The sequence below is a fragment of the Rhinatrema bivittatum genome, chromosome 17 (genome assembly GCF_901001135.1).
Source record: "Rhinatrema bivittatum chromosome 17, aRhiBiv1.1, whole genome shotgun sequence".
Taxonomy (NCBI): domain Eukaryota; kingdom Metazoa; phylum Chordata; class Amphibia; order Gymnophiona; family Rhinatrematidae; genus Rhinatrema; species Rhinatrema bivittatum.
In genome coordinates this window covers 16,873,790-16,893,996 of record NC_042631.1, presented here as the reverse complement: position 1 = coordinate 16,893,996, position 20,207 = coordinate 16,873,790, and the positions used below count along the sequence as shown (strand labels likewise).

Below are 20,207 nucleotides of genomic sequence, written 5' to 3'. Positions count from 1 at the left end.
ACACCTTTAGGGGACTCTCTTACAGATTTAAAGATATAATTCAGAAATTCTTTTCCCAGGGTTTATAATCATTGGTCTCTGATTTTAAGTGCCCAGTAAAGTGCTGCTGTTAGTGTGAAATCTAACCAAATAAGATACATTTCCAAGTGATAATACCGAGGCAGTCCTCATAGGGCACTTGGCATGGCCCACGTTTTTGGCGCGATCCGTCTGCTTCAGGAAAATGATTTGCGTCGCAGCGTTACGGGCAGCAAAGTAAATTGAAGATTCTGTTCCCAAAATAATTCCTTGAGGTGCAACCCGCCCGCGGCTTCCTGTGAGATGCAGCGTATGGTTACGTTCAGTACAGGATGTGTGTGTGTGTGTGTGTCCTCTGCAGGTAGTAACGCCTGTGGCGTGAATAACGGAGGCTGTTCACACCTCTGCCTGGCCAGGACCTCCGACTTCATCTGCGCCTGCCCTGATGACCTGGAAGGACAACCCTGCTCCATCAGTGAGTTCAAGATGAGCAACAAAGGCTGACCTATCGCCCTGTTACCAACCAGAGTCTGCCATCACCTATCCCGCACTCCCTGCAGCTCCCCCCCCCCTACAGCCCGTACTCCTCCACGATTCCCCCACCATTTCCCCTTAGTCAGTCCCCCGCAGCTAGAGGTCCTTCACCACTGCTTATAACTCCCCCCTTCCATCGTTTCTTAAAGCTTCCCTACAGTCGGTGCTTCCCCGCCATTCCCTGCAGGGCCCTCACAGCCAGTGCTCCTCCACCATTCTCCTCAGCTCTCACCATAGCTGGTGCTCCTCCACCATTCTCCTCAGCTCTCACCATAGCTGGTGCTCCTCCACCATTCTCCTCAGCTCTCACCATAGCTGGTGCTCCTCCACCATTCTCCTCGGCTCTCACCATAGCTGGTGCTCCTCCACCATTCTCCTCAGCTCTCACCATAGCTGGTGATCCTCCACCATTCTCCTCGGCTCTCACCATAGCTGGTGCTCCTCCACCATTCTCCTCGGCTCTCACCATAGCTGGTGCTCCTCCACCATTCTCCTCGGCTCTCACCATAGCTGGTGCTCCTCCACCATTCTCCTCGGCTCTCACCATAGCTGGTGATCCTCCACCATTCTCCTCGGCTCTCACCATAGCTGGTGATCCTCCACCATTCTCCTCGGCTCTCACCATAGCTGGTGATCCTTCACCATTCTCCTCGGCTCTCACCATAGCTGGTGATCCTTCACCATTCTCCTCAGCTCTCACCATAGCTGGTGCTCCTCCACCATTCTCCTCGGCTCTCACCATAGCTGGTGCTCCTCCACCATTCTCCTCGGCTCTCACCATAGCTGGTGCTCCTCCACCATTCTCCTCGGCTCTCACCATAGCTGGTGATCCTTCACCATTCTTTCCTCGTCAGCAGGGCTGGACTCGGAAGTTGTATGAACTTTCTCTGTATGTGTCAGAGTAGCCCTTGGTCAACCGTGCTGAGGGGATTTTGTACTGAGCATGCCCCTCCTACCTAAATTTAGACTCCTGTTTTTTTTTGCTTTTGCAGGCCCAGGGTTTGTTCCGGTTATTCCTGAAAGCACCAGCAGCAGTGGGAGGAGTCCTATAGTACAGACAGCTGAACATCTCACCCCTCTGGAGGCAACTGTCAGGATGTATGTGAGGAGGTTCAGGGGTGTGACGGGTGCGAAGGGCCCAGCGTTCAGGCCTGGATTTACCAATAAGGCACACTGTCCCCTCCCCCCTTCCAGGCTCTGTGCAGGGAAACAAAAATGCAGGGGGCAGGGCTGGCGGGGGAAAGAACAGAGCAAAGAAGGAATTGCTCTGCCCCCTCATCCAGCTCCTCCCCTTTCCTCTGAGACCGTGCCAAGAACAGGAAGGGAGGGGGTGAGGCTTGAGGGAGCAGAGCAAAAAGGACTGCTCTGCTCTCTAACCCAGCGCCTCCAGTCCTGTTGCTGCCGTTGCTGCCCTCTTCCCGCTGACCCGGATCCAATGTGTCGTTGTGCTTCAGAATTTGCTGTTCGTGCTGCAGAATCTACCCCGCTGAGCTGCTGCAGGAAACTGTGGGGCTGTACCTTAGATCCTTTGCCCTCTGTTGTCTGATTTCCATGGGGGGAGAAAGACAACAGCTCCGTCTGTGCCTAGAGGTGGCGAAACCGAAATCCATCACCATCGGTGCTGCCGTATGCCACTGTTTCTTTTCCAGCTGGGGGTCTGGGGCTTTTTACTTCAGACACAGGGGACTTTACTGAGCAACTGAAGAAAACCTGATCTACTTGAATCTGCTTGTTGTTGTGATGACTTCTGTTATCACTCGGGAGATCTCACAGGGGCTTACAAAGGGATGTGTGGGTGGTAAATTCTTTGATGGGTATTTGAATCCCTTCCACCTCCAAGAATAAAATAAAAACAACCCCATACGCAGCCACAATCTGAAATGTTCAAAAAATAATTGTTAGACGCGCTGCTAGAGCCTGGGATGTCTCTGTTCTGACTCGCGTTAGGAGAATTTCAAATCCAGCACTTTACTTTTTTGTTAAGGGGTTTCTCCTGCAAACTTTGGCTTTCTGAGTCCCAGCAGGGCAGTAAAAGTGAAATGGGGATCCCTAGAGGAGGGAAAGGAAGGAATGGGGTAACCAATGGAAACTTCTGCATGGGAGTAACCTGCCTGGAACGGCACTAAGCTACTTACCGGGCAGCCTGGATAAGGGACCCATTGGGGGTTTTATTTGCCGTCCCATACTGTGTTACTATCAGGACTTCCTTCCAATGTGCTGGTGGAGCTGGAGTGTCTTTTCTCGAGCTCACACGCATGATGTGCGCTTGGGTAGAGAGAGGGTGAGCAAATCTTGGGTGCTCGCGAGATCTGCATTAAGAACATAAGAGGTGCAATGCTGAGTCAGACCGAAGGCCTATTGAGCCCGACATCCTGTCTCTGACAGTGGCCAGTCCGGGTCACAGGTACCCAGCAGATCCCAAAAAGAGCTCCTTTTAAACCCTGCTACGCTGGGTGCCTTGACCACAACCTCCGGCAACAAATTCCACAGCTTAATTGTGCATCGAGTGAAAGGGTACTTTCTCCAGTTGGCTCTAAACCTGCTAGTTTCCTGGCACATCCCCTTGTCTCGGTGCTATCTGAAAGGGTCATTAACCTTTCCTTACCTGTTCCACCCCACTCATGGTTTCTTGACCCTCCATCATGTCCCCTCTCAGCAGCAGTCCCAGTAGAGATCTGTGCAAGACCGAGAAATGCACTCCCCATAGAGTCGCTAAATCTGTTGCATGAGCAGGAAGAACTGAGGCTCCAGTCCTAAAGGCAGCCTCCATTTTCAGGCTGGACCTGAATCCCGGTGCCTGGCGGATGGCAGCTCCAGGCGGGTGGACAGGGGAGGCGGGGCTCGCGCTGCTGAATTGTCAGTAATACTGCCAGTTTACCCAGCTTCTCACTGTTTTATATGTTCTTTTTGCCCAAAGCTGTTCAGAAACAGACGCCAGCCAAGGTCTGTGCACACAGCAAAACGGAGCCGTACCAGCGGCCACAGGTAGGAACGCTCTCTCTCTGCCTCCCTTTCCTCCCATGCCGGTTGTAGGAAGGGCTTGAGCACCGTCACCCACCTCCTCTTCCCAGCCAGAAGCCGCCTTGCACCTCTGCCCGGGCCTCCCTGGCCTCGCTGCTCACCTGTTCTTACTTTCTGCTCTGCAGGGGAAGGGCTGCACATCAGTTACATTATTGGAGGCCTCCTCAGCACCCTGGTTCTCCTCCTGCTGCTTGCGGCGCTGATCATCTACAGGTAACGAGCCTCTGATGAGCCAGCCTTTCACAGCATCCATCCCCATGCTCCCCCTGTTTTTTTTTTTTCCCAAAGAACGTCAGCTGAATGGCTCAGTCCACCCCGTCCCGAGGCATGCACAGGTGCACGCAGACGTGCACAGGGAGACACGTTCATTCACGGTGCGCAGTGGTGCAGCTACACAGAAACACCACGCTCACAGGAGCAGCATTGCTGATAGAAGTGTCAGCACCAGGTGACTATTCTGACCATCAAGGACTTAGCGATACAATCAGAGATCAGGAAAATGTGGCGGAAAGATACGGACGGTCCAGTTACACCTGAACAGCAGTTGCAGTGTTTTTCTGGATAAACTTATCCAGCTAACTTTGGCGGTATATTCAGTAGTGCAGCTGGCTATCATAAAGTTAGCTGGCTAAGTCATCCGACTAACTCTGAATATCTGAGATATTTGGCTAACTTACAGGGTCATTCATCAAAAAGCGTTAGGGCCCTAATGCCTGCGATAATGCGTGCATTATTTTTCGCATCACAAGATATGTAAGCAAATTTTCAAAATTTAGTCAAAGGGGAGGAGTTATTTATTATTTATTTAGCATTTTATATACTGAACATTTGTTTGTACTTCACATCAGTGTACAATAAAGTGAGGACTAGGCATTAATCCTTGCCCTGTAAAACATATAAAAACACAGTACTGTAGATGTAATTAAATTAAATTAAAATGCCCATTTTTTTACTTAACTGTAAATTTAAGACCAAAAAGATAAAAATAAAAGATAAAAAATTACAAAATAATAAAATAAAATTTTTTTTTATACAAAACAAATAATAACAATTTGAGATACCTTATTATGCTACTTATCAAATCATAAAAGGGAGAGTCAATAATATAATGCTTAACCTGGAAGGGCATAGGCCTGCTCGAACAACCATGTTTTTAACATTTTTTTAAATGCTTCTATATTTACTTCTTGTCGTATATCTAATGGGAGAGAGTTCCAGAGTTTTGGTCCTGCGAGTGAAAAGGCTCTTTCCCTAACTAAGTTTAAGTGAGCTGATTTTGGTGAGGGAATAGAAAGAAGAGCCTTGCCAGAGGATCTTAAATTACGTGCGGGGGTGTGTATCCGGAGAGATGCGTTTAACCAGTCTGTGTATTCGCCATGTACTGTTTTGTGGATTAAAGTTAAACATTTGTACTGGATTCGAGCTTGAATTGGTAACCAACGGACAGAGTTTATGAAAATGAGGGGTGTTTGATATTGCGTGCGATAGCGTAACGCACGTTGTCACATGTTTTAACTCCGAAAATAACTACACCTTTATTTCTAGCATTATGCTGTGTGATATGCCTTATCGCAAATCCCGTTTCGGGCAGGAGAGGGGAGAGTGTGTGGAGTGGAGCAGAGGTAGAGAGAGAGCAAGAAAGCCTCTGGGGTGACACACATATTGGTCAACTCATTATACCACTGTAGGAGGGTCAACTAGTAACTCAGGGTGAGGTTTTGGTGGTGGTCTAAGGTTTGGAGGGCAGTTTTACATGCACAATCAGAGGTACGACCAGCGCAGTACACATCAGTGAAGATTTGATGTGATTTGGAGTGAGGAAAGGGACACAAAGATGAGATTTGTGCACTGTACTCTCATCCTAGTTTGATAGCAGCTAGGTAAAGAGTTCATCAAACTAGGGTGCGAATACAATGTACAAATCTCATCTTTGTGTCCCTTTCCTCACTCCAAATCATATCAAATCTTCACTGATGTGTACTGGGCTGTTTGTACCTCTGTGCATATAAAACTGCCCCCAAACCCTAGACCACCACCACTGTAGGGGGGTCAACTAGTAATTCCTCACCTCGAATTACTAGTTGACCCTCCTACAGTGGTATAAATAGTTTACTTACATGAGATTCTTATAAAGTGTCTGTCTATCTGTTTCTCTCAGCCCAAAACCTATGCAAGCGATAAAATAGCATATGTTACGGTATTTCAGAAATTACCCTAACCACACCCATTTTTTAATCATGGGCATTATTCATGCGAAATTTATAGCAAAATGATGAATCTAACTCAGTTCCTCCCAGTTATGCCCCTGGAATGCTCCTAACTTATCTGGCTAAATTCTAGCCATCTAACTAATTAGCTGGCTAGAATTTAACCGTATACGTGCCCAAATATTCATTTAGCCAGCTAACTTCTGAATTGGTAGGCTAAATGCTTTTGAATATGGACCTCGTTCCTTATCAGCAAGGAGAGTGCCCTGCCCTCCCCAGCACCCTTCCTGCAGCTGGTGGCTCTAGCCAGTGAGATGGTAGAAGCAGTTCATTAGGAATTTGAGGTTTGGTTTTGAACTGGATCACATCTTTTGTTTTTACAGACATGTTTTTCTCAGTGTCTCTGTCAATGGGGCTAGCTCGGATTCCATGCTGCTGAGTCTTCAGTCTCCACTTCTCTTCAGTGTATGCGCCCACTCGGCGAGTTGATCCATTTTTAAGGGTTTACAATGCAACTGGTAGTGCCCAGGATAGGGAGTACCCCAGGAGTTCTGGATCATTTTGTTTTTAAAAACTATTTTCAAATTTGGATATTAAGTACAGTGTGTCTTAATGGACAGAAGACATTGTTTTTATAGATCAAACACTACGTTGTCAAGGATTTCCCCCTCGATAATCCTGAATGAGATTCTTGTTTCTTGTGCCCCTCTGTTCTCTGATTGGGCATTAAACTGGATGTTTCTTTTACTTTGGAGTCCTATGTTTCTCAAATAATTTGGAACACACGTCTCAAGCTAAGGCAAATTTGTAAGAAAGGATCTTGGATGCATGTGTCATTTTTTACTTGGGCTATTGTAATGAGTGATTTTCAGGTCTCCCTGAAAGACTTACTCATAGGTTTCAAAGAATTTAAAATAATGGCAGCTAGAATCACTCTGCACCAACCAACAAGGGTGTAGTGCAACTCCAATCCCTGTACGTACCCGGATCAGTCCAGTCTCCTGGGTTTATGCCTCCCTGCCAGCAGATGGCGACAGAGAAACTTTTACTGACACTGCTACATAATCCCTGGTACCACCTGCAGTTCCTCAGTATTTCTCTGTCTCCTGCAGATGGTGGTTGGTGCAAAATCTGCAGTCTGGAGAGATTTTTTTTTACATTTTTGTGAGCCTTCCTCCCAGGGGGTTTTTTGGGTCCTGGTGGATCCTTCCCTGTTTGGTTGAGGTGGACGAGCTAGAGGTCGGGGACTTTTTTGTATGCTCGCTTCGTTGTCTCGTGGGGTATAAATCTGGTGGTCCAGATTGCAGCTTCCCTCTCCTTTATAAATTTTGCTGATCTTGTGCTGGACAGCTTTGTTTCCCATCCTGAGGGAGGAGGTTTGCCAGTTTTGAAAAAGAAAGAAAGAAAAATAGTAAAGGAGGCCAATGTGTGAGGTAAGACACAGGTGATTTCAGGTCTCTGGCTGATGGCTCTCCCCCCTCCGGTCATCGGGAGTGATGGGAGAAGGGTTTCTTTCACCTCTCCCGCTCGTTGTTGTATTTTGGGCTCTGCGGGGGGGGGGGGGGGGGTGCCATTTTCCCGCCAGGTAGACTATGGTACGTGGTTCAGTGTGCTGCGCATCTGAGCTGCCTAGGCCGCTGTGCGGCTTGCGTATCTGAGGAGAGGGGCCGTCAGAGCCCCCGGCAGCCGCGACATGGAGGAAGCGAGGGGCAGGCTCTCCCACTGTGCCTGTTATTGCGCGCTGGAGGTCGTTGGCACGTTGGGCCCTTGGCCTCCATTGGCCTGGGAACGATGGCCGTTTTGGATGCTCATGCAGTGCTGACCACACCGATGGAGGAGGAGGAGGAGGGGGATTTTCCCCTGAGGCATTCCCTGGTCTGCTTGAGCTCCGTGGAAGGGCAGAGGGGAGCAGATGGAGGGGGCTGGCTCAAATCTGCCTATGTCTGAGTCCACGCATTTTTCGGTAGCTCCTCACCCTTTCTTGGCTGATTTCGTCCTGCTTTTTCATGAAACTTATTTGGCTAAGCTGTCAGGACTGGGGACAGTCTCAGCCTCCCGTGGTTCTGGGCTTGGCTTCTAGGCCTGAGCAGTCCCGAGGTATGAGGCCTTCCTATCATTTGCTGGGTCCTGTTCAGGCTGGTGATGACTCGGATGACCCAGTCGAGTCACAGGGAACTCCTGGGGCTGCAGGGGCATTGTTGTCGCTGGCCCAGGGTGTTTCCCAGACTGGAGTTAAGACTGAGTCAAGGGGAAGAGTTTTGGGTGTTACAGTGTTTTGAGTTTGGGCCTTTTTTCTTTTGACTCCAATACTTTGGAACTCTCTGCCAGATGAAATTAGTTTGGAGAAGAATTTCTTTGTTAAAAAGACAAGACGTTGCTAGGTAATTAGCCTGGGAGCTTAGTGGTTTATGGTCTGCTTGAGATGCAATGGGAGGGGAGGATAGTAAGGGGCCATTTGGTTTGATGGGTTCTGGCGGGGTTGGGAAGGAGGATGACTTGTGTAGCTGTTGCTGGGGTAGGAAGAATACGATATGTGGTTAGATGATTACGGTGTCTAGAAGCTGTTTGCTGATTGTTCTTCTAGGGAATATTTTTTTATTGTTGTTTTACTCGTGGTATATGTGTTTGTTGGTTGTTTGCATTTTGTGTTATGAATTGCTTTATTTTTAATCTGTAAACTGTTGTGGGCAACTTGTTTCAAGCCAGGGAAGTGGTCTATAAAAATACTAACTGATCTTAGGTTCCACAGGCCTGAGTTATATTGCACCTTACGAGCTCCAAGAGGAATATAAAATAAATATTAAGAAGGATCTTGGCAATAAATGTGAGAGACTGAGATCTTACCCAGCATGCCCTGGCTTAAGAGTGCGGTTCATTCCTCTTGTGGCATGCACAAACCAAGCCCATCTGAAGACCTAACCCTGAGAGAAACCCGTACACACTCTCTCCGTTTTTATCTCGTTTTGCCCCTCAGTACTGTGATCTTTCTCTCTCTTCTGACTGGTTGCTGGAATCGCATGGAACTCTCTGGCTGGAATAAGCCGTCTTCCTGCTTCGTCCTTCTGCAGGCACAAGAGATCCAAGTTCCCAGACGCGGTCATAGGGAACCTGACCTACAGTAACCCCTCCTACCGAACATCAACGCAGGAAGTGAAACTCGAGGCAACCCCGAGTCCCGCCGTGTACAACCAGCTGCGCTATAAGGAGGTGAGGCTTCCTGGGATGTATCCTGCGCCCCATCGCATGCAGAATTTTATACAAGAAATTAAACTGGGGGAGACACACGCCTAATCTCCCAAAATAGCCCTTGAGCACAGATCTGACTTCTGAATGTTCAGATCAATGCAATCTTTTAAAAAATATCTTGAAATCCCCCAGCAACTTCAAATAATAAAATTATATCTTCTAGTGGCAGTAATCTTCTCTGAGCAGAGCATCAACTGCCAGTAAAGATGCCAGGCCTTGGGATTGTGGGATAGGTTTAAGCCTTGGGGGTATACTTGCCAGTGAGACAGCTTGCTGAGGATTTAAACTACCTTGCCTTTGTCTCTTGCCATCCCTTCATCCTCCACTAACCACTGCTGCTCCCTGTCCTCTTACCTGACTCTCCATTTGTCCTACTCCCCTCCCTGTCCACTGCCACCGCCTTCTCCCCCATATGCAGCTTGTTACTCCTCCCTGTCCATTGTGCCTTTTTTCCCCATCATCCCCAACTCAAGCCAGCGTCTGCTCCAGGCCCGGAGAGTGGGGAATCTCACACTTTGTGAAGCCTGCCTGGGCCCAGTCCTGGGTTTACTGGCTTTTTTTTTTTTTTGTCTGCGCAGCAGAACGAAGGGATCTTCTGGGAATGGGCAGGGACAGGAATATTCTAAAACGTGAGAGCTTGCAGTGAAACGTATCTTCATCCCCCCCCCCCTCTGGAACCCGCACTAGTGTGCCCTGCCCCCTGACGGTTTCTTGTGTTCTCTTCCTAGCAGCACTCTGTCCCTCCTGACAGTCTCTCACCTTTTCTGTTCTGACTCCTGGTCGCAGCAGTGGTTTCCGTTCAGGTACCCACAGCTGCATGCATTGGAATGGAAATGACTTAACCTTCTGTTCTGGGACGTTTGCTAGTACTAACCCAGCAAGAGCCGGAAAACATCCCTCCAGAGAGCGGCGATGTAGCCATCCAAACGAGGGGGGGTCTGATGTGCATGCAGAGGGTGGAGAAGTGATCTGTCTGCAGAAGGCATCCTGGGAGAGGGATCAGAAAGGGGGTGGAGGTTGTGCACACAGCTGGATACACCTAATGACCTGGGCCTATTTGTTTGGACATAAGGACTCCACTGAAGTGCAGGAAATGTAAAACTAGGAGCCCCCCAGGAAAGAGGCATGTGTGATGGAAGAAGAGGGATCATTTGCAGAACAGGGCTGGAGTGCATTGGGAAGTCTGGAGAAGAAAGGGTGTGGGTTTTGAGTTGTGGACAGGATTCCAGGATGGTTTGTTGCACGGAGTCCCCGATTCCATGAAAGTCCCCTTGCACGAGAAATCTAACACCCACCCCCCTTGTGTTTTCCTCTCTTGTCGCCTTTCCTCTTGGTCTCCAGGCACCATCCGACAACAGCTTCACAAAGGAAAAGATGATGATCGTGGAGGGGATTTACCTGCTGTCCAGGGACGGAGGCGAGTGGGACGACCTGAAGCAGCTGAAGCCCTCCCGAGGCAGCATTCTGCGGGACCACGTCTGCATGAAGACGGACACCGTGTCCCTCCGGGCCAGCACAGGCTCCCTCGACGACACCGAGACGGAGCAGCTGCTGCAGGAGGAGCAGTCGGAGAGCAGCAGCGTGAATCTGGCGCCCACGCCGGAGCACCACGCCTCGCTGCCGGACACGGGCTGGAAGCGTGTCCCCGAGCCTGCCACTGAAAGCCAGGTCTGAGCTGCAAAGGGAGCTCCAAACTGAAAATAACTTTTTCAAACGAGTACACCTACCCATACACACACACACACACACACACACACACACACACACACAAAGCCTAGGAATGGGGAGATTTCAGAGAGGGTGGCCTCCGTGCAGCCTTCGTGAGGAGAACCTTACCGGCTGGTCCTGCTTTTCTTTTACGCTCTGTGAGATGTAGCAGCAGGCCTGAATCCGGTCTGTGATGCCCCCAGCCCAGGTGTTAAAACTCGGCAGCCTGCTCTCCGGCGCAGCCCGCCGCACCTGACTTCTGGCCCCTCGGCGAACGCCAGGCCCGCAACAAAGCAGAGCCGGGACGCAAATTCTCAGCCAAAACCCTGTAAGCCCCGGAAATGGATGAGGGCCACGAGGCTTGTGCGCCGGGCCTGGATTGAGCGTGGCCCGCTCAGCGCCGGCTGGGTGACTTTTTTTTTTTTTTTTTCTCTTCAGCTGGGACTGTGGACGAAGGCAGGAACTGTCGGGAACTCTGTGCTGAGAGAAGAAGAAGCATAACCCAGGAATGAGGTTCTCCCCCCATCTCCCTCCCCAGCTGTCCCTTCATCGCGCCCTTCTTATCGTTGGTGGGCGTTTTTGTGACCACCGGCAGCTCTTCTGGAGAAATTCCCTTTCCTTCTGGATATGTCTGTGACATTTTTTAAAACCCTGCTCTTGATGGTTCCCGCCCTCGCCAGTAATAATTCTGTGCTGTGCATAGTTGTAACGAACGAGGCCTCGAAGCTCCTAGCGATGTGGTTCCTTGCACTCCGTCCATTCACGGAGCAAGACTGGCCAAGCAGTGGCAGTGCGCTAGTGCCGGGGAAAACCCCCCTCTGACCCCCCCAAAAATCAGAGGGCACCAGAGACGGCGACGAATTCACCCTCTGTTTTAAGAACTCCCAGCCCGATGCAAAGACCAATTGTGTCCCATCTTTAAGAGAAGCTTCTCTCGCTCCACCCGCGTCCCTGCCATCGTGCAGTCCCATCCCCCGGTCTCGGCGCACTGCCGCGGGGGAGGGGTCTCGCTCGCGCCTCCTGGGGAGCTCAGAGTCTCTTCCTCCACTATGGAAGGGACTTGTCAGCTGAGAGATGAGTGGAGTAAGTCTGGGATAGAGGAGCGGGATCAAGGTTAGACTACAGGAGAGCTTTTTTTCCCCAGAGATAAGTTACCCCCGTGTAATTCTTGCCCCAGTGGCTCTCCCTCCATGTGATTTCTTCTCTCCCAGCAATTGGTTGCCTACTCGCCGTAGTGACTCGTTTCCCCCCGCTGCCAGAGATCTTCATACGGAGGTCGCTGGGGATGTGTCCAGAGTGATCGGGGCCAGGCGACCTCGCCGAAATCCCCGCCCATGTCGCCGTGTGAGGTCCCTGCTCGGCTCCCATACCTGTGCTGCACAGAGCTACAGAAGTGTTTGAAATATCTGAGCACTGATTTATTACAGAAAAATAAAAGGATTAAAAAAAAAAAATAAAACAAATCTAATTTTTGTACTAAGCTCAAGACTTGCCAGCTGTCTGTGAACTCGTGTGTAATGTTTTTAACAATGTTTCCCGTTGCTGGGAGTTTGGCCTTTCGGAAATTTTTTTTTTATTTAACCACTAAGACTATTGTTCAGTATTTTAGGATTGTGATGATAATTTAATATAAAATTTAGCTTTTCTTAATCATTTAGTCTGGCTTTGGTTCATTACTAAGCTGGGGAGAGGTGCAGAGAAAACTGAAGGTGGGAAGGGCAGGACTGGGGCTTGGGAGAGGAGAGGAGAGGAGAAGAGCAGTGCGGTGGTGGGTGAGGGGCAGAGCTGGGCCTAGATGGGAGAGAACTAAGAGTGGAGTTGAGAGGGTGGGAGGCAAAGAGGGTTCACCCAGGGTCTGGGAGTCGGGATGAGCAGGACCGAGAAAATGAAGGAAGAAGAGGAGAATGGGGTGACGAGGAGGATTTGGGGAACGAGGCAGAAGCATGCACAGGCCACGTGAGGCTGGCAGGAATGGCAAGGAATAGAAAAAATAAAAAAATGCGAGCAACCATGAAGGGATGGCAGGAGCGGAATGGGGCAGAAGCGCTCGCACTCAGGTTGGGGTGGCAGGAGTGGCTGAATTTCTGCCACCTGAGGCAGACCAAAATTTACAGCCACTCCCACCACAGACCTCTGCTCCCTTGGTATCTGCTAAACAGTTTTTTACAAACGTCAGTAAGTGAGCATGGAGACGGTCAGCTGGTACTGCTCCCCCCCTAACACTTCCTGTTTGGGTAGAAACCGTGCACCAGAGGAGAGGAAGTCACCAGGAGGACCGTGTGTGCATATACGGGCTAGCAACCCCTTCTCAGACACCCCCCCCCCCTTCCCCAATGAGCGGTGCTGCTGCCAGAAGCCGAACCAAAACGGCCAGCTCAAAGCCTAATGTACTTCCTATTCTGGCTGCACCATCCTAGGCGCTTGCCCATTTTCCCCTGAGCCACGAGGAAGCACTGAGGGCAGATCAGGGCTGGAGCTTCAATTAGGCAAAAGCAGGTCGTTGCCTAGGGCGCCAAGATTTTTGGGTTGGCGAAATCCTGCCGGTGTGGTGTAGAGGGGGCGCCGTACCAGAGCCAATATCATCAAAGAAGGGAGTGCTGTGCTGGAGCAATTGCCATCAGTAATTAAGGTGGGACGGGGGGTGGTGGTGGTGGTGAATGACCGAAGGTTCACCTAGGGCACCGGACGTTGCTTGCACCAGCTCTGGGGCAGATGTGCATGCAGTCTCATGGGGCGGGACTGATGAGAGTGGAACAGGATGAAGTGTGCACAGCCGCGGGGGGGCTTGTAAATGAGGAATGAGTACAGAACGCAGTCGGGTCGGCAGGGTCCAAGCATGGGGCGACCTGATGGGCTCAGCCGTCTGTCCATTCAACCCCTGTCCATTCAACCCCATAACGTACTCCAAGCGCAGCTATCGGAGGGGGGTGGGGGATGGGGTGGTACTTAAATAAGAAAAATGGCAAGAAAACATTACCGGACCTATGATTTATTTATTTATTTATTTATAATTTTTATATACCGACATTCTTACATTAAAATGCAAATCATACCGGTTTACATAAAACAGAAAAAGCAGGAAAAAATATTTCCATAGTCAAATATGATGTGGGTTTTTATTGCTCAGCGATTTATCGTCTGAGGTCTGGGCATAGGAACATGATTGAGCCTCATGCTTTCGGTCCGAAACCCCGGAAGGCCTTGGCACGGGCCCAGGGTTTAGCTAAACCTGTCTCTGGTCCACCCGCCCTCGATTTGTCAGTGGTGCTGATTGTGATTCAGGAGCACGAGGACAAAAATCCAAGCGGCAGCCTGGGTCAGTCCCTAGCATGCAAAGTGCAGGGGGAAGGGGGAGCTTATTCTGTCAGTGAATCAAATGGGCATCTGCTAGGCCCAGAAAGTAACATCCCAGGTTAGAAGGGGACTGCACCCCGGCCTTCTCTGTCAGGCTTTTGCTGGGAGATATCATACGTGAACGTACTTCTCTGCTTTGTCTCCATCTCCCTTTCTTGGGAGGTTTCTACCTGTTGGCTCCTGCTCCCCGGAGAACCACCCAAATCAACCCATGAGAGCACGATATCCCAAAACTCTGATGATCGGAGCGCAAGCCTGGTGTGAAGAAACCACTGATCATCCTTCAGAATGTGATCACAGCAGGCACGAGGAGGGGATTTTGCTTAGAGCACCACATCTGGATCTGAAGCTTCAGCTGTTGAGCTTTTGTGAATTTTTGCAACTGGGCAGGGGAAAATCTAAGGGGTTGGCTTAGTTTCCCCTTTGGGTAAGTGTTCTGGGGTCTAGGGAGGGTGGGACTTACTAATGAGGTCAGAGTCTTTCTTTCATTTAAAAAATATTGTGGCAGAGAAATTAGGAAAATATATTAAGACATACAATAAAAAAACAAGTCCATTATTTTTGTACCCATGCTAATTTATCATGTGGATGTTTTACAGGGTGCAAGGGGATTGTCTATCTAATGTTTACAGTATGTAAAGGGGTGCAAATCTTGTTTACAAGGAGCAAGGGGTGTATATCAGATTTACAGGGTGTATAGGTATGTATCAAGAAAAGCTTGCTAGTGTTGTAGATTATTAGGTGCTACAACCCAAGATCTAGGTGTCATAGTGGATAACACATTGAAATCGTCGGTTCAGTGTGCTGCGGCAGTCAAAAAAGCAAACAGAATGTTGGAAATTATTAGAAAAGGAATGATGAATAAAACGGAAAATGTCATAATGCCTCTATATCGCTCCATGGTGAGACCGCACCTTGAATACTGTGTACAATTCTGGTCGCCGCATCTCAAAAAAGATATAATTGCGATGGAGAAGGTACAGAGAAGGGCTACCAAAATGATAAGGGGAATGGAACAACTCCCCTATGAGGAAAGACTAAAGAGGTTAGGACTTTTCAGCTTGGAGAAGAGACGACTGAGGGGGGATATGATAGAGGTGTTTAAAATCATGAGAGGTCTAGAACAGGTAGATGTGAATCGGTTATTTACTCTTTCGGATAGTAGAAGGACTAGGGGACACTCCATGAAGTTAGCATGGGGCACATTTAAAACTAATCGGAGAAAGTTCTTTTTACTCAACGCACAATTAAACTCTGGAATTTGTTGCCAGAGAATGTGGTTCGTGCAGTTAGTATAGCTGTGTTTAAAAAAGGATTGGATAAGTTCTTGGAGGAGAAGTCCATTACCTGCTATTAAGTTCACTTAGAGAATAGCCACTGCCATTAGCAATGGTTACATGGAATAGACTTAGTTTTTGGGTACTTGCCAGGTTCTTATGGCCTGGATTGGCCACTGTTGGAAACAGGATGCTGGGCTTGATGGACCCTTGGTCTGACCCAGTATGGCATTTTCTTATGTTCTTATGTTCTTATTTTGCGTTGGTTTCACTCAAAAATTATTTATTTGAAAAACTGTGGACAACTATCTAACTTTAAAAAAAAAAATCAAACTTTTATTCCAAATTTGTTTAAATTATTTTTAAAATTTTTAATCTTTTATTATTCTTAATATTTTTAATCTTTTTAAATCTTTTTCTTATCCTTCTAAATTAAAAGAGAAAAAAATTTTCTTAAGAGAGGAAAAGATCTCAGCATTGGTTTAGACCTTTTTTCTTCAAGTCAATACCAGTTGTTGTAATCATGGGTCCAAAAAACTTTTTTTATTTTTTATTATTGGAATCCTTTTTTAATTCTGTATATTAAAAGTCCTTTTACATCCTCTCTCTCCTCTCACATCTTAAAAAACCTCTTCTCCACAATGCAGTTGAACCAATCACTACATAAAGCAACAATTCGCCCGATGGAAAAACAAACATTGTGGTGATTTTTTATTTATTTACCTCTTTTTCTATACCGACATTCATGAACAATATCATATCATATATTGGTTTACACGGAATGAGGGGGTATAACTTAAAAAACCATTTAACTAAAGGCAAAGTTACAATAAACAAGGTGAGATGAACTTGGGGGCTAAGATAGCCGGAGCGAAAGACAGAAGAGATAGATAAAGCATAACAATATAAGTGCCTAACTTTAATCCATAAAGCAATCTATGGCACGAATTCGGAATGGCTGAATGCCTCTCTACGTATCCATGTCCCATCACGAAATTTGAGGTCCCTTGGGCAGGCCTTGTTGACCATCCCATCGCCCAAACTGGCTCACCTTAGTTCAGTGAGGGAGAGGTCTTTATCTTTAGCAGGGCCAAAAATGTGGAATTCCCTACCCACTGAGATTCGGACAGAGGAGGACATTAATAGCTTTAGGAAGCAGATAAAAACCTGGCTATTCGAACAGGCTTTCAGCCTAAATAGTTGATCCTGTTCATCATAGTAATACAGAGACACTAGGGGAGGAAGGAGATGAGAGTTGAAGAGGGAGGGAGGGGAGATGGGTGGGTGGGGGGGAGGAGGGTGGAGGGAAGGGGGTAACCTGAGAAGATGTGGCAGAATTGTTGGGATTTGAAAGAGCTTAGTTTTAATGTATTTTAGTCAGCTAGCCTTTAGTTTTAATGTATTTTAGCCATGTATTATGTTTAATGATATGTTTTTTTTTAGTATATATGTGCTTGAAGGTTGCTTCTGCAATTTCAATCAATGTAAACCGCCTTGAAATGAATTTGAAAGCCGGTATATAAGGTTGAACAAATAAATAACAATCTGTAGGTAGGCAGAGCGCTTGGCTGAGTAAAGCGAAGTCTGACTAGGTGGCAGTTGCATGGTTTAGAAGTTAATGTACTTATCTTAATGTTGTCCATTGACTTTTCTGTCGATTCTTCTTAACAAATATCTGACCATGTTTGCTGTCTAGTGTTTATTCCAAACTCTCAAGATATTCTCCGACGCACCTTTTGAATGGCTGCTTTCTATCCGAGCTGCGTCAGCGCGATCAACTCGATTTATTTTGCTGAAATAAAGAAACAATCTTTTCGTATTCTGTGCTTTGGAGAATATCTTGAGAGTTTGGAATAAACACTAGAGAGTGAACATTTTAGCCACCTATTTGATTAAATTACAGCTGGATAACTAGTTAACCGCTATAATTTAGCTGGATAAAAAAGGCGGGTGTTCCTGGGAGGGGTTGATTTATCCAGCTAACTTAACCAATTTACAGGTTCAGCTTCACAGCAGTCCTAACGTTATCCGGCCTTGTGCGTCTGCATAACCCTGATATCTTAAAAAAATATGCAGGTAAGTAGGACACCTTTAAAAAAAAAAAAAAAAAATTACCCCCACCACAAGTCGCAACCTCCCCCTTTTGGTCAAGAGCCCCTCCCGAACCCCGAGAAACTTTATTTTACCACCAAAAATATCACCCTAATCTGTCTTGCGCCACCCCCCACCCTGAACTCGGTCGCAGCCCCTACTCCTACTGTGTGCCACCCCCCCTAAATTTAAATAAATGGTGCGACGGGGTGGGGGGCTAAAGCCTGAATGCATGGCCGAAGAGGCATTACTACTTTCCAGGAATGTTGTTAGCTGGTTCTGCACAACCTTTTCCAGAACTTTTTCTTAAAAAAAAAAAAAAAAAAGGCAAATTTGATATTGGCCTGTAACTTTCACGCACACACAGTGGTATCAAGATGGGATTTATGTTTAAACGTTTTTTATTGTTTAAAATAAACAGATCTTAACAACACTGAGGGGGCTGGTTCCTGAACCCTCCTCAGAACCACGCTTAACACACTTATCACCCATGTCAAGATAGGATTTATTCAGAATTGTCCTCACCATTGAAGTTTTCAAACAAGCTGGAAAACTCTCAAACAACAAGGATGCATTAACTATGTCGGAGATCTAGCTCATCTGCTTATGCGATATCTTTTTAGCCAAATAAGGAGGACAAAAATCGAAGGGCACACGTCTTCCACTGTTTTCTGCATACCCACTCCCTAGAAGATTCATTTTCTTCTTGAATATTAACGTCCTGCTCAGTAATTCCATCTTGGCCCATCTCCAGCAGGTTTTGTCGTAGGCACTTAACTTTCCTATCAAAAAAAAAGTTGGAAAAACTAACACAGTCGGGCATTCCTACCAGCTCAGGTTGTTTACTTTTAGGAAAGCAAGGAATCAACAATTCTAAAAATCTCCTTAGCTGGACATTCTGCTGATTTTTATAGATATAGAGAGAAAACGTTTCTTCTTTCTGAAGTAGACCTCTATATAAATCTGCTTCCCCCCCCCCAGCGGTCATGTGCATGAATGGTCCGCTTTTTCTGCCATTTAATTGCCTAACTTCCATAAACAGATTTCTAAGCTCCTCTGTCCGAGGAATGAAAGAAGGAACTCTGGGTGGCAATCCACTTTGCAGGAGCCAGGAGACCTATTGCCAAGGCAAACGCTGGAAGCAGGGCCCAGCCTTATATAGTCCCCAGGTGGTGATGTCATCAGGAAGGACCAGTGGCGCTTTCCCGCCGTGGGCCCTTTCAATAGCAGAGAGAGGCAGGCACGCGCTTGGGAGGACGCTCAGAGCAGGAGGAAGTGAGCGGCATCCCAGCCGTGGAGGAGAGGTCAGCAGCGTCGGCCTGGCGGCTCGGGCCCGCTGAATTCACGCCGTCGAGCAGATCTAATGTGTGACACCCTCCCCCGTTATGAATTGCACCTAAAACTAACGGGTACGGTGTACAATACTGTAAAAAGGCAGCAAAACTTAACACCTTAGGGTTAGACTTTTCATCAGGATGCAAATTAAAACAGCCAATTATTACTAAAGATTGATATCTCACATTTAATTCCAAAATCATTTCAGAAGTATCATCCCAAACCAGCACTTTCAATGCAGGGGGACAATTTAATGGTAAAATGACAGCAGGCTCCTGAAAATCCAATTTCCAGACTAAATCTTCACTTTCAGCACAATATGACCTAGATTACAGTAATTCAGTCTGTCTGGGTTCACCCCAGTCCATCCTAAGAGCCCTACAGGTAATCAGGCCTGGATTTCTCTATAGGCACACACTAGGCCTGTGCCTAGGGCAGCAGGCCGGCGGAAGATTTGCTGCCTTCCAACTAAAATAATATAAAATATACTAATAAATATGGCGGGAAAATGACTTTAGTTTCATAATGTAATGGGAAAGATGGAAATGTTTGCCCATTTACTTCAGAATGTTTACATCTTTGAACACAGGATCTACACCTGAGCTGCTTCAGGAAGCTGAGGGGCTGTGCCTTAGACTTTACTGCCTCCTGGTTATCCAACCTGGGGGGGGGGAGAGACACCAAAATCCTAAATCCGTCACTGCAGGTAATTCCGAATTCTGCAGCACGGATTCTTATGGGAACCACCAAGATTTCTCCCCAAGCCCACTTCTGGTCCTCCTATTTCTCTAGATAACACTGTAATCTTCACAGCCTGTAAACTGGAGTCCTCTTCCACTCCTCTCTCTCCTTCTCTACACTTATCCAAACCACTGCTAAAGTGTGTTCTTTCTTTCTCTGTAACATCAGCAAATCTATCCCTTCCTTCCTGGGCACACTACCACAACCCTTATCCACTCTCTCATCTCCTCCCACTTAAGATGATTGCATCCTGCTCCTCACAGGTCTCCCGGCGAGCCATCTCGCTCTACTACAATCTTACTTATCTTTCACCAAAGTTGCTACACCCGTATAACCCTTCTTCCCAAGGCACAACATTGGCTCCCTACCTGTTTTCCAATATAGTTCAAGCTCCTCTTACTCACCTACAAGAGCCTTCACTCTGCAGCTCCTCACTACCTTCCCTTATCTCTCTCTACCACTCTGCTCATCGGACAAGTCACTCCTATCTGTGCCCTTCTCCTCTACTGCCAATTTCCCGACGTCGTGCTTTCCAGCTGGCTGCACCGTGTGCTTGGAATAGACTTCTTGAGTTGGTGTGTAATGCTCTTTCTCTGGCCTTATTTAAATCCCATCTAAAAGCTCGCCTTTTTTGAGACTGCTTTTAATTCTTAGTCCCACTTACAGCCTCATTAAC

General features: G+C 47.5%; 1 protein-coding gene across 11 annotated transcripts in view; it reads left to right on the top strand.

Moving 5' to 3' along the window:
- The window catches only part of LRP4 (LDL receptor related protein 4), a 124,248-nt gene extending 111,870 nt beyond the window's left edge, over positions 1 to 12,378 (top strand). For 6 of the 11 annotated variants that reach the window (XM_029582581.1, XM_029582579.1, XM_029582578.1 and 3 more), the window contains exons 33-38: positions 380 to 493; positions 1,545 to 1,650; positions 3,470 to 3,537; positions 3,699 to 3,786; positions 8,849 to 8,987; positions 10,368 to 12,378. In XM_029582581.1, coding sequence (XP_029438441.1) covers positions 380 to 493; positions 1,545 to 1,650; positions 3,470 to 3,537; positions 3,699 to 3,786; positions 8,849 to 8,987; positions 10,368 to 10,700 — 848 coding nt within the window. In that variant the 3' untranslated portion in view covers positions 10,701 to 12,378. Of the gene's footprint in view, positions 1 to 379; positions 494 to 1,544; positions 1,651 to 3,469; positions 3,538 to 3,698; positions 3,787 to 8,754; positions 8,988 to 9,754; positions 9,830 to 10,367 lie in introns of those variants that run through there. The other 5 variants (XM_029582582.1, XM_029582584.1, XR_003853236.1 and 2 more) reach the window with 5 other exon arrangements.
- Positions 12,379 to 20,207: the final 7,829 nt, after the last annotated feature.